The sequence below is a fragment of the Ptiloglossa arizonensis genome, chromosome 11 (genome assembly GCF_051014685.1).
Source record: "Ptiloglossa arizonensis isolate GNS036 chromosome 11, iyPtiAriz1_principal, whole genome shotgun sequence".
NCBI classification, from domain to species: Eukaryota; Metazoa; Arthropoda; class Insecta; order Hymenoptera; family Colletidae; genus Ptiloglossa; species Ptiloglossa arizonensis.
In genome coordinates this window covers 17506860-17520889 of record NC_135058.1, presented here as the reverse complement: position 1 = coordinate 17520889, position 14030 = coordinate 17506860, and the positions used below count along the sequence as shown (strand labels likewise).

Genomic DNA, 14030 nt, shown 5'->3' with positions numbered 1-14030 from the left:
GCGGGGAGTCTCGAGACGTTTGAAAAATCGTTGGAAAAATCGTTGCACCGCAACCAATTGTTGATCGTTCCCGGAGTTTCCCGAATCGAGAACAAAGAGGGGCTGAATAGGAAGGAGATCAAAGCCGCGTTTAATGCTGGGTGCCTGCGCGTCAAAGGCTAGCGAAGCAGATGCGAGCTCCCTTTTTCCCTAGTAGCTCAGTGCACCGTTGACTCGCGAGCTGCGATCATCGTGCACGCCGATCGAGCGGCGAACCGCCCCGCGTCCCATTTTTCCTCGAGGAACGTTACTACATTCTTCCGTTTATTGTCCATTGGCAGAAAAAGTGCAAACAAGTGGTGAAAAGATGTTCGGTTGCGCTTTATTGTGCAGGATTCGGAAACATCGGTAGTAGCGAACAGCGATACGTATCGCGGTTTCGGTGGCAGGGGAAACCAGGAAACATTCTTTCGCGCCACGTTGCTTTTCTGGTGCGTTTATTTCGCCGGAAAAGAACGTCGCTACTGAAACGTATTTGTGTCTTTGATTCGTAATTGTTATCGGCCGGTTTCGATGAAAAGTACGGAAAATTTAATGGCATATGGCAAGATGCTATTTCGATGCCGTAACAATAGGGGCATTGTTTTTCGAGAATTGGTTTTCAGTCCGTCACCGTTACTATTTTCTCTCCAATTTCTACAACCGTGACTTTTATTTACTCAGGTTTTTCCCATTCGAAACGATAACAGGTAAAACTATTCGGAGTAACTTATGCGTAAAAGTATAGACGAGGGCACCGGCGAGCGCGCGCACGCACACCTGTTGCGCTGCTTCGAAAGTTGTTGGACGAAAATGCAACGATAAAGTGACAGGTCGGTCGCTCGGTTCGTCCGTCCGTCCGTCCGTCCGTCCGTCCATCTGTCCATCTGTCCATCCGTCCATCCGTCCATCCGGTGCTAAATGCGCGCGCGATTGTAACGCGTTCTCGTTGAATACGGCAGTATTTGTCGGGTTCTCGTTACTCGGTGTTCTCGGCAAGTATCGGTTTACGCGTGTCCACGTTTACGTAAACGTTATGTAAAAGTTGGAGGTGTATCCTCTTGTTTGTGCAAACAACGCGAAACGGAGACCGGTGAGAAAACCCGAGAGCGTACGACGAAATGGTTATGTTTCGCAGGTGAAGAAGATTCATGCATGCGATACGCACGATGAAGATCAACAAAAATAAGAACGGTGCCGTTCAACGTGAGTTTCTCGAACCTCGTACATCGTTTTCCAGGTTTGCCGCGAATACTGCTACTTTTATTATCGCGTAAGGAGAGGCTTGTCGAGTAACGCGTTGCTACGAGACGCCGGTAAAACGGAAACGTGTCGCGTGGAGAAAAGACGAGAATTGTTTCCGTTTTGACTCGTTGGCCGTCGATCGAGTTTCAAATCTATAGAAATTCAATTCAATGTTCGGTGATCGGATAGTACCGGTTGTATAGGTCGGGTAAATATCGAAAATGTATTTTAAGAAATATCGTTCCGTACACTTTTCGCATCGTTTTTCGAGGGGAGGACAAAAACGTCGATCACGGTTCGAAAACGGAGGAACAGAGGAAAAGAAATAGTGCCGTTTACTGTTCGCGGGTTCGCGGGTTCGCGGGTTCGCGGGTTCGCGATCGTTAACTACGCTTATTCGAGCGAGTGTATCGTTGTTATTACGGGGGCGTAGACCGATCCCCGAACAAACTCGTTGGCGAAACAAGATCGAGGTAACTGCGCCCGCTAACGAGATAATGCCCGAGGATAGCTCTCGCGGCCGGGAAACGATGCGTTAAAACTCGAAACGGACGTCTCGCCGTTCCTCCGAGTGGTAAACAAAGCCGATCCTTTCTGGCCCTTTCGGGGACAACTCTTTTCAGCTTGAAACGTTTAGGTGACAATTTACGGAGCTCGTTTCGCCTCGAACGGAGCGCTTTTACTTTTGCCGTGAGCATCTGTTTTATCGCGGCGCAGCGTACGCACAGTTACGGACAAAATTTAGCGGACGGCTAGTGGAAATTGCTACGAATTAAATTTAGTCAAAGTAGTTCTATTATTATGTAATCGAGTTTTATACGTATCTTCGCGGTAGATGGATCATTCAGCGAACGATCGAAATTAATGTTCAATTGATATTCCACTAGCCGTTCGCTCGCACAATTTCGTCCGTAACTTCGGTCAGTTCCATAACAGTGTATATATCGGTCGACGTACTTCTCTTTTCGTACGATGCGATCTAATACGTATTTAGTTACGGTCTGTGGCTACGATTGGATTTCAAGGTGACCAAAGTTTTCGAAACGTTGGTAAAAAAAGAATAGGAAACACGTTATCGCGATCGAGCTAGGTCATTTTTTGTAAAGTAAAGAATTCGCGTTCGATCCAATGGTACAGGGTTTGCGATAAATCGGTTAAACGTACGATCGTGTAAATGTTTTGTACGTTTCCTATTAGCTGTGGAAATCGAGTATATATAATACGTTGCGCAAACGAGTCGAACGGAATTGGAACGAGTCGATAAAATTACTTTCTTTCTTTCTTTCTTTTCTTTTTAAACTCGATTTTCGTTTCTCGGCGAGTAATCCGCTCGGGAAGAAATTGTAACTAGTCTTTTTAAAATGGAAGAGTAGCAACATCTTCCTCCGGTTGCATCTCGCGACTAATTTATTTCGTCGATCGACGATTCGTTTCGCCTCGATCGACGACGTAGCGAAGGTTTATCGATTTACCGTTATATTACAATTGAAACGTTTTCGATCGGTCGTCCGCTTAAAACTTTCGATCCAAGATGGAAGAATTCGTATTCGTTCGAAGAACGTTCTCGGTGTGGTACGATCATCGTTGCGCGACGATGATTGTTTAAAAAGTGTTGCGTTGTCGCGCGGGCGCAGGCGCTAGGTGTACAGATGCATCTGAAGTTGGTTTTGCTTGTGTCGCGTTACGACGGTACGTTTGTCGCGGAACGCGGAGTTAATCGTCGGACACTTGTTCCCGACGTGGTTGTGTCGTCGGTCTAGGAAAAAATCGAGATCGTAATACGAGGAGCCGGGGCGCACAGTGGCAGGTTACTTTCGCTTTCGCGCTGATTTGTGTTTTTGAAGCGAACGAAAGATCGACTCGAACGAAAAGGGGTCAACGAGCAAATCTACGGCTGTATCACTTGCGTAACGCGTTGCGGTTAAAGCGGAGCTGTTCGCTTCTAACCGAGGCTGCATTGATTATTTATAGAAAATAAGGAAATTGACGTTAACGTTCGGTATCTTTGTGGAAAAGTTCGCGAAATATTTACGAAATATCCGGACTACGCGTCGAGAGAATATAGTAAATCGAGCGAATTTCTCGTTCCGATGGAAACACATTATGCCCAGAAACCGTGAAACAAAATACGTACGTAGGTTGCTCTCGCCGACGTAGCGAAACGTTCTACCGAATAATCGTTTACGGTTTATCGCCTGGTATTATAGTATTCACGGTAATCGTTGCGCAACGTTTCCAAGTTTTTGGACCCGCGATAGGTTTTCTTCAAGAATAACGCTCGACGACAACTAGTTTGTCGTACGCGGCTAGATTTTTCTTTTGCATTGGCTCGAGGTTACCTCGACCCGAGTAAACCTAGTATCGTAACCGACTCGGAACGATACTCGAACGACTTCTTTTTCCTACGTATCTACACTATTCTTTATTTCGGTTAACAAAAGGTCCCTTCTAACATTTTAGACGTTAACAGTTTGTCGATCGATTCGAACGTTCGAGCAACTCGAATGGAAACGATGAACTCGATTTTGTTCGATCCTGTACCGAGTAGTATGTATTTCGCATACTCGAATAGTTTTGCTTCGTCCGTGTACCGTACAAGATCCTCGTAACGGTAGGAGTTTGTACAAAATTTCACACGTTTTGCCGAAGATTCTCCGAGCTTGTTGTTCCCTACGACGGTCAGTTATAGATAAAAATATTCACGAAACACACGCCTGGCTGTGCTGTGTACAGATAATCGAGGTCACGAAGTTTCGAACGGGTTAAAAGCGACGCGATAAGGATACACGACTCGCCTTGAAAAATTTGGCGTTCAATTGTACGAACATCGTGTCGATCGAATATTTTGTTGTTTGTTGCAGAAAACGGTATCAACGCCGGGAATCATCCAACTATAATCACAGCTACGAAAGATAGAAGAAAATTTAACCAAAAGGTGCGCGGTGATTTCGTTCCGTAGATAACGATTTATAATTGAATCTTTGTTGCTCTTCGATACGTTTGATCCGCCAAACGATTCTCAATTACCTTTAGTAAATGTGAATTTTACCAATTCACTTTCTCATTGATGTCTTCGTTTCGTTTTATAGAGCATAATTAAAATTTAACTCGTACATTTAACAGGCGAGCGATTTCTCGGACATCGGTGATTGGCCAACCTTGGGCGCTCAAGGAGAGGTGGGTTAAATTTATTTATCGTTTTTCTTAGCGGTTGCGTTTAATCCTTTAACGCGGCAAACGGTACCACCGTGTATCTCCGTAATGTTTACCACTGTCCTAATTCTATGCTGCTGCCGCTGCCGCCTATGTAAAATAATGAAATTTTTACCAAGTTTAATTAGAAATTTCAAATCGGAAGAAAAAGTTTTTCTTTTGAAATTTTGCTCCCATCGGACAAAGTAAAGAGCAACAACCGGTGCAAAAGCTAGAACTCGTAGAGTATCCTTGCGTACCTGTGAGCGTAGACGCTTTGCTAGAGTAATATCGAACGCGATCTCGTTACGGACTTGACCGTTGGTCCAGGCACTGTTCTTGCGTTCGTACATTTGTTCGTTTGTAAAACGATCTCGAAAATTATCTCGTACAATAACGTATCCGATGGATCTTGTTCGAAAATATTGACAAACACGGAATATTTTCTGTTAGAAGAAGACAGCTGCGACAACACAGAAGCAAAATGGTGTTGTTGAACAAAATAACGCCGAAGAAAGTAGCGCAACTATAGAAAACAGAGGGAAGGAAAACAAGGAACAAAATCACTGCCAAGATGATAGCGACGACCACACGGATGGCAGTGAAAAGAAAAAGAAAGGTAATGGTCGTCGGTCTACTCGGGATATTACGTACCGAGCGATGGAAAATGGGTGAAAAGTTTCCCCGAGTGGTTCCTTTCGCAACTGTTTTCTTCTAATTGTAATTCGGTTATCGTTTAAAACCATTGTTTCATCGTTACCACCGTACGTATTGCAAAACTGTACGCTAACGTAAATATTGTAAGCTAACGAATAACGAACAATTAACGGTTCCTTTGCAACTTTTCAGTGAGTAAACAAAAGTGGGTACCCCTGGAATTTGACATTACGAAGAACCGAAGTAAACGGGAACGTTCTCCAAAGTACCACAGCCAAAGGGAAAAGAACGGAGGAGGTATCTGTAATATTTAATATCGTTTGTCGTCGCGCGCGTATCGTACTTTCCCAAGTGCCCCGCCCTTTTCGATACAACTGGATACGTACTCGTGTGGAGAAATATCGTTGGTCGTTGATTCGAAATTCGTGGTTTTTGACAGAAACAGATTCGTACAGAGACAGGGAGCACGATAGAACAGGATACAGTACCAGAGGTGGGCGTGGTGGACGGAGCTACAAGGGGAGAGGAGGACGAGGTGGACGAGGCGCGTATCGTGGTAGCTTTAGGCACAGGCATAACCAAGACTATTCCAATTATCCAACGGACTATATGCAGGTGATTTTCTATTTTAGATTACAGATCGGATTACATTGTTTCTCGTGGATCTTGGCATTTCTAAACGAACGCGCTACAATTTTACGAATCGGCCGTTGCGTTCTTTTTTTTTTTTCTTTTTTCTTTTAATAATGATAACGATTACGACAACAACGGTATCAGACCTTGAGCAACGATCCGGTAGAATGATGAACCATCGATGGGAATCTCTCGGAATATTCCTTGACGTACGAAAAGAAAGTAGACCTGACGTGTTAAACATTTTCAGATGAAATGGTACGCGCTGTGAAATTTTTATCTCAAAGTAGCACATTTTTACAGATGCATAAATATGGACATCTGGATCCGGCTTACATGATACCTTACATGGGAACGTTTTATTTCAACAACGCAAACTATGTTAACGTAGACACGGCAACGCTCAAGGAATATATAAGGAATCAGATGTGAGTAGTTCACCGATCCTTTCGATATAGAAAAGAACACTCCGAGTAAAATTAATTGAACGGATCGAAGTTGCCCGTTTCTCTCAAATACGATTTATAACTTTACAGAGAATACTACTTCAGCGAGGAAAATCTTTTGAGAGACTTTTTCTTGCGTCGAAAAATGGACGCACAAGGTTTTCTACCTATTACCTTGATCGCTTCCTTCCATCGTGTACAAACTTTGACGACAGATGTGGCTTTTGTCATCGAAGCAATTATGGAATCTGACAAACTAGAATTGGTGGATGGATACAAGGTAGAACGAATTCATTCTTAATTATTTTAATGTAGCACAAATCGTAAACTAAATCCACCTACATCTCGTATGTGTATTGGATGAAAGATTTGTGCCAGAGTAAATGGAGGAGGATTCGCTGACACCATTAGGGTTTTCGGTCCGAGGAATGGCGTTTGAAAGTAGACCTCTTCACAATTGAACATTTAACGAAATAAACGTATCGAATTTACCGACACGTTCGATCACGACGATAATTGTGTAAAATTTTCTAAAGAGTAAAGCTCGTTATTCGATCGGTGATTTCGAAGGCTAACGCGAACGAACGGTCGATCGAAAACATTTGGAAACAACGAACGGCTCGTTACGAGCACAATCAACGTCGTTTCAATTATCGAATGTTATCTGTTTAGAATATTGTCGGAAACGATTTTTCTATAACGATTCTCGAGAATGGTAATCGATTGCGTTCTTTTTTCATCCCTCCCCCTTTTTCTTACTTATTAGGTCAGAACGAAAACAGATCCTTTGAAGTGGCTCATCTTGGACGCAGCTGGAAATCCTATTTTCTCGGAGACGTCCGATACTTCGAATCCGTCACAAAATGAAGTAACACTTTCCCCGTCCAAGTCCGATTTTTCTCCCATTTCCAGACCCTTGTCAACGATTCCTATGCCTCCAGTTCCGCGTGTTCTTCAATCCGATTCGATTGTTTCGGCGGTAGGAAGGGTTAGTGAATCGGAAAGTATATCCTCCTCGATAGGGGACAGTTTAAATCCCGACGTACCAGAGTTCGTACCGAACGAATTGACGAGTAAGAATAACGAACCTATTGTACCTGACAGCAGAACCGGGCAAACAAAGAATCAGGAACAATCGGATAGCGCGAAAAGCATTCCAGCAACATCGAGTAACGATACTTCGAAGACGGACCGTAAAACGTCCTCGGCGACCAAATGTTCTAGTCCAGGCCAAGTAATGGAAGTACAAATCAACGGCGAGTCACAATTGCCGAGCGACGACGTTTGGAAAGAGGTACTTTGTCTTTTCTACGATATTGGTTAACTTGTAAATTTGTAACAAAAATTCCGGTGAAATTTATAACGAAAAGCGCGGGAGTACGTTACGGATCGGATAATTTTCTTTTTTTTTTTTTTTTTTTTTTTTCCCTCTTTTTTCGTAACGTCGGTGTAAACGGCGTATACGAAATCGTGGGTACATTTCAAAACTTTTATTTACGTATGTATGTATGTATGTATGTATGTATGTATACTAGTAGTGTTAATTAATAACCGAGTTTATGAATATACAATAAGGTAAGGCGAAGAGTGAAACCGTCGCATAAGGAAAAAAACGAGGAAAAAGAGAAAGTCGATAATAACGTTAAAAGCGAAGAAAGGGAGGAGTTGGACTTTCAATTCGACGAGGAACTTGATACGCCACCTCCGACCGGCCGACACAATGCTTTTTCCGAATGGTTTGTGGCTATTTCTCCGTAATTGTTTGTCGACGTCACCGTCTGTTTCTAAGAAATAGGCGTTTTCTACAAGTATCTATGAATTGACGAGCAACGAATTATGTAGGTCCGAAGACGAAGAAGACTACGAATTGTCCGACAAGGATTTAAATAAACTGTTAATTTTCACACAAACAACGGTACCTATATCGACGACACGGATTCTGAAACACGAGGGTCACGATCGAACCGGTGATTGGACAACCAGAGTGAAAATGACCCAGGATCTCGAACAAGCCATCAACGATGGATTGTATTATTACGAGGAAGATTTATGGATGAAAGATGGTCAAAGAGTAAGTTAGATAGTCATTCGATAATACACTTGGGACGTTGAACAATTTTTCACGATATTCTTGACCCGCTCGGTGTCTTATTATTTCACAGTACGGATCCTCTTCGTCCATTGGAAGTTACAAAACTGTTAACGTGATCAGTCAGGAAGACTTTGAAAAAATGGCACCCAAAGCACCCAAGAAAGCTAATCCGGAAGTTCCTCCCCCACCTCCGGCCGCAATGGAAGACATGGAGGTGTCACACTCGCTCCCGACGCAGGTGCTTTGTTTCTCCTTTTGCATATTTTTGTCCGTGTATCGGTCACAATTTTATAGCATTATTATCTTTCTTTTTACCAAAACTATAGGTGCCAATTGTTGCGGATAATCAGGAAAAGAGGGATCGTCGAACGGATAGAAATCGGTGGAACGATAAACCGAGACGCAGTAGAAGCGGCAGAAGAGGAGTGGTTCCTCGTTTCTTTGCCGTAGTAAAAGACGAGCCTTCGGTCGATCCTAGAACACCTCGGAAAAGGAAAACTCGTCATAGTAATAATCCGCCTGTTGAACATCACGTCGGTTGGATTATGGATGTTCGAGAGCATCGACCGCGTACATATTCCACAGGGTACGCTTTACATCGATCGACGATGGAAAAATAATTTAACGACTTTTTTACCTTCTCATCCGTTTCGTTCTATTTTGCAGAAGTAGCGCAGGAACGAGCCCTAACGAAGGTTATCTCGCGAGTAGTTATGGAAGTGCACCGCAATCTGTGCCTACGTTTCAGCATCCGAGTCACGCTCTTTTGAAAGAGAACGGTTTTACTCAACAAGTTTACCACAAGTATCATTCGCGTTGCTTAAAAGGTAACGGGAACGTCCATATATTTATCGCGCGTATTTCGCAATCAATTATCTTCGAAATGATGAATACCTTTATTTTTGTCTTCTTTTCCCGACTGAGAATTAATCGTGAAGAGAAAAGAAAAGCTGAGAATTTCTTCAAATCTACAAAGCAGGATCGGTTCAAGGACACCGGAGTTTTAATTATCTATCCGTTCTGTTTTAGAACGTAAGAGACTTGGAATCGGCCAATCTCAAGAAATGAACACACTCTTTCGTTTTTGGTCATTCTTTTTACGGGAGAATTTCAATCGTACCATGTACGAGGAATTTAGAACTATAGCCAAAGAAGACGCCTGCGAAGGCTACCGATACGGTCTGGAATGCCTTTTCAGATTCTATAGTTACGGTTTGGAGAAGAGGTTCAGACATCACCTTTATAAAGATTTTCAAGTCGAAACCGTACAAGATTACGAGAGCGGTGAGTACATTTATATAAAAGAACGACGTAGAACTTTGTGCACATAAATAGGTTGTTTAGCTATGACTACCCTTGATAACTAAACGGTAAATTTGTGCAAAAACAAATGAAATGTAGTGTTGATACCGCGAGGACGTTATCTCGTGTGTGATATTCAGCATGGCGACAGATCGTTCAACGGCAGTCTATTAGTAGGGGATCGTCGAATGCTTTGAATTCCGTTACGAACATTTTAATTTCATACTGTAGGTCAATTGTACGGACTGGAAAAGTTCTGGGCATTCTTAAAGTATTACAAACAAGCCGATCAACTTCAAGTGGATCCAAAGTTGCAAGAGTACTTGTCCAAGTTCAAGAGTATCGAAGATTTCAGGGTCGTCGAGGTAAGTTTCGTTTACACGTAGTGTTGTTCGGACAAGTAAATGCAAAACTTAAAGTAGAGCATGTACAGGGTTAAACGAAGTGCATTTCTTTTTTTTTCTTTCTTTTTTTAAATATCTACACTGTACACTATCGACGAGAATATACGATTACACAGGATTTTATCGGACATAATTCAATAGCGCCGGTTTGATTCGACAAAAGCTACAATAGCATATAGGAAACTTTCGTTTCGAAATATATCGTTCTTAACCTTTTCGTTACGATAGAGCCGGCCGTAAAGCTATTACCGTTGTAGGGGAATTTTTTTTCAATATACCACGGACAGAGCTTAAATCCATTATTGTATTTTCCACCTACTAAAATCTATTTCGTAAGTTCATAAATGTTGCCCTTCAATCTTTTGCGCTCGAAACATTTTTTTGCACGAGAAACCGAAAACCTTTTCTTATCGTGATATTTCGTATATTTTACAAGGCACTTTGTTTCATCTCAAGTTACGAAGAAAGCTTTCTTTGGTAATTAGAAAAATTCCAGCGCATCGGTTGGCGATTATCGATCGCTTCTCGAGTGCAAAGGGTTAATTGCATTCATTTGGAAAATCAGTCTGATCGGTTATTATTGTTTTTCCGATGTAAGTAATGTGTAAAAGATAGGAAGAAAGTTTGTTCGATGTTTCGGTAAAATCTCACCGCTGTTATATTGTTGTTGTCGTGTCTTATTGAAAATTATACGTTGCAGCCCCAAATAAACGAAATGCTCCAAGGATTTGCCGCAAACTCTCGATCTCAGGCCTCAAAGAGACGCAATAGGAGTGTCTCCGAGAGCGCTGGCGGCGGTGGCGACGGTGGTGGCGGTAACGCTTCACCGATCGGCAGAGTTCGTCGATTGTCCGGCGGTTCCAGCACCGTGACACTGCCAACCTCCAGTTCCGAGAACAATTCTGCCACGCAAAAGTCTCGCGTGGACTCGGTGAATCTTTCTCAGTTTCGAAATCGAGCCGGTTCGTTTGGTTCCGGACGGTTGGGCCATTCCAAAAGACGAAACGACGTTGCCTCCTGTTCCTCGAGCAGCCAGCGAGATCTCAATAAACAGCAACCGCGTAGCAGACACAATTCCGGCTCGTTCGCGAGACCCCAGGAAACGAGCAAATCACTAAATACTGCCAGGGATCGACTGCAGACGACCGGTAGCAAGTTCGAGCAGACGAAGTCGGTCACAATCAAGGTCGAGAGTACGTCGATTTCCCAAAAATGATGGGCTCAAAACGGGAAGGGTAAGTGCACCCAGAGGCACTTGCTCGATTGCTAAAACGGATAAGTGCGTCGCTCTTCTTGGAATAGGATACTTGTTCTAGAAAAGAGAACGTCTCGTTTGAAATAACACCACGCATATAGGAGTACACACAATGTACTAGAGTGTAAGAGAACGAGCACGATACTCTGTCTCTGTGCCCCCTTCCCCTCTGTTTGTCTGTCTATCTGTCTGTGTTTGTGGGGGGTGCGTGTGCTCGGGTTTCTCTCTCTCTCTCTCTCTCTTTCTCTCTTTCTCTCACTCACTCACTTACTCACTCACTCACTCACTCACTCACTCACTCACTCACTCACTCACTCACTCACTCACTCACTCACTCCACTCTTTGTACATAAAAACGAATATCAGCCTGGACGTTGAGAAAAATTAGGAAAGAAATAGAGTAAAAACGCTAAAAAGCGAACGTGGGATAGGTGGGTACATGTATTCGTCCCTACGAAAGAAGTTTGCGTGGAGCTGTTATTAAGGTAGTCCGTTAAGGTTGTATTTACCGATATATTCGATTATGTTCTTGCTTAGATCGGGAATTTACTAAACTCGAAGGAGACTCTGCTTGGTTCGTCCTCGGTTTAAGATGTTGGCCAAAGCCATAGTGTACGCGAAAAGGGCCTAAAGTGAACGAGCGAGTCGTTGATAGATTTTTTCGATACCGTTTAATAGATTTCTGCGTTTGCTCGAGGGGATTTTTTTAAAAACAGAGGGAATAAAGTTGTACAAGATTGGTCTCGAAGATATATCATTGTGAATGCAGATCACACGAACGTGTTGTCATTGCGTTTGTTCATGGAAAATTGTTGATCAAATAGCGACAAGAATCGAAACATTGTTTCTTTTACTTTATCGTCGCTTGCCATTTTCAAAGGCAAAACCTAAACACCAACGTATACCTTCTTTCGAATAATTGAAAATCCAGCTTAGCGAACAGGCGCGAAAGAACCGGTCGTTCCGCTGTTTTGCTCTGTTGCGTTGTGGAATTTTCCTATAACTAAGTACAAATTTCTGATAATTTAACGATACTACGTATTCGACAAATTCGTTTAATCTCAAAATAGAATTTCTTTCTTATTTTTATTCGGAATCTTCGTTGTTCCGTGGATAAAAGGAAAAAACTTGAAAGAGTCCGTGTGCAACTAAAATGCAATTGAAATTCTTGGAGCGTAATTAGCAAATCGTTGACGACATTTTTAAGTACGTGTTGGAAAGGTTATCGTAAAATCGTTAGCATTCATCCGTTTAAGTACCAACGAATTGTCTTTAACTTTTTAAGTATTCCGCGGGAATGTTGTTCAATTGGTACAAAATGTTGAATCGATTGTGAAAAAGAAGTGAAAATATTGCGTCTATTTGGGTAAACGTTTCCTCGGGAAACATCGGTGAAGTACATAAACGATTCGATCGGTGAATAAATGCTCGAAGAATTTAAAATTGATCTCTGAACGAAGTAAAAGGAAAAAGAAAGGTGAAATCACGGGCATGCTGAATTCGTAGTGAGTACGGCACGACATATTATATTTTAAACGCACAAAATTTCTTCTGCGGTTCTTTTTTCCCATTTTTTTTCTCCCCTTTTTATTCCTTCTCCGTTTTATAAATAAGACGCGTGCTATTTTCGATAGTGGTTTCGTAGAGCGTTATCGTTGCTAACGTTGAGCCAACTGTGTTCGAAGCTGAAGGAGAAGGGAAGCAAAATGGCGAAAAAAATCGGTTTTAATTAGCTACCTTACACTTTTCGAAATCAATAGCTAAAAGATATCCCGATTGTCCGTGAGCTTTTACCAGAGCACATTCTGAAGTTCTTGGATCGAAAATACCCGGGTTTCGATCTCACCGCAATAAAATCTTTGAAAATAGCGCTTTATTTATTCTCTCGTAATTTTTATGAAATTTCAAGCAGGTTCAAAGACGCATCGTGATTCCAATGTATTAAAAATTTTGTAACTTTACACGTACGATAGTAACTGGTAGAATATAGAAAAATGTCGTTGTCGTTTACTTTTGGCTCTTTCGCGACACCGACGAACAATCAACTTTTAACAGACATCCAGAATCTCGACTGCCAATTTTTTTTTTTCGAATCAAAATTTGTACCTATAACGTTTCTGTGGACGTGTAATGTTTAATCGACGAGAACTACATATAATATTTCGTAAAACGGGCTCGAATCGAATTCTCCAAAAGGCTTCGTCGAATTTCTCGGTATAACGCGTAGAAAAACAACTTCGAGCTAATCGGCTAGAATTTAGAAACGAATAATCGAACTGAAACAAAACGCTGAAACTTTTTAATCGTGCAACGAAATCGTTCGACTAATTGAAAAAAGAAGTTGAAATCCAAGGCTCAATAGTTACGTAGAAGTATAATTAAGCGTGTACGGTTATGTAAAAATATAGTTAGGCTAGATAGAGTTTGTAAGTGGGCAAAATTGATCTTCGAGTTCGGTATCGAATGAGACAAATTATTGTAATGTTAATTAAGAAACGAGTAATTTTAGATCAATTCTATTATTTAAGAGAAAAAGCATAAACTAAAGATTTAATTCAGTAGAGAAGTAACTCGAAACACGAATGGCTGGCTCATTCTCGTAGTGCACCGTATCTCAATTCCATTGTCGACAATTTTCTTTAGAAACCGTGCGTTGTTGCGAATAGATGTTTGAAATCTGCAGATCCGTTCTCTTTTTTCTTTTTTAATGTACTAGTCACGCGCACTGAGTCAACGCATCGCGAACATCGTTTTGCAAAAAGTACTGTTTGAAAAAGAAAACGATA

At 42.0% G+C, this 14030-nt stretch overlaps 1 protein-coding gene across 5 annotated transcripts in view; it reads left to right on the top strand.

Moving 5' to 3' along the window:
- The window catches only part of Larp (La related protein), a 37438-nt gene that overhangs the window by 7015 nt on the left and 16393 nt on the right, over positions 1 to 14030 (top strand). Inside the window, exons 1-17 of one of the 5 annotated variants that reach the window (XM_076323296.1) lie at positions 960 to 1224; positions 4125 to 4198; positions 4387 to 4440; positions 4909 to 5074; positions 5305 to 5409; positions 5552 to 5727; positions 6049 to 6173; positions 6282 to 6471; positions 6958 to 7485; positions 7767 to 7927; positions 8034 to 8262; positions 8354 to 8521; positions 8610 to 8869; positions 8950 to 9110; positions 9313 to 9567; positions 9817 to 9950; positions 10690 to 11224. In XM_076323296.1, the coding sequence (XP_076179411.1) occupies positions 1170 to 1224; positions 4125 to 4198; positions 4387 to 4440; positions 4909 to 5074; positions 5305 to 5409; positions 5552 to 5727; positions 6049 to 6173; positions 6282 to 6471; positions 6958 to 7485; positions 7767 to 7927; positions 8034 to 8262; positions 8354 to 8521; positions 8610 to 8869; positions 8950 to 9110; positions 9313 to 9567; positions 9817 to 9950; positions 10690 to 11205 (3357 nt within the window). In that variant the 5' untranslated portion in view covers positions 960 to 1169 and the 3' untranslated portion in view covers positions 11206 to 11224. Of the gene's footprint in view, positions 1 to 959; positions 1225 to 4124; positions 4199 to 4386; positions 4441 to 4908; positions 5075 to 5304; positions 5410 to 5551; positions 5728 to 6048; positions 6174 to 6281; positions 6472 to 6957; positions 7486 to 7766; positions 7928 to 8033; positions 8263 to 8353; positions 8522 to 8609; positions 8870 to 8949; positions 9111 to 9312; positions 9568 to 9816; positions 9951 to 10689; positions 11463 to 14030 lie in introns of those variants that run through there. The other 4 variants (XR_012993638.1, XR_012993639.1, XM_076323295.1 and 1 more) reach the window with 4 other exon arrangements.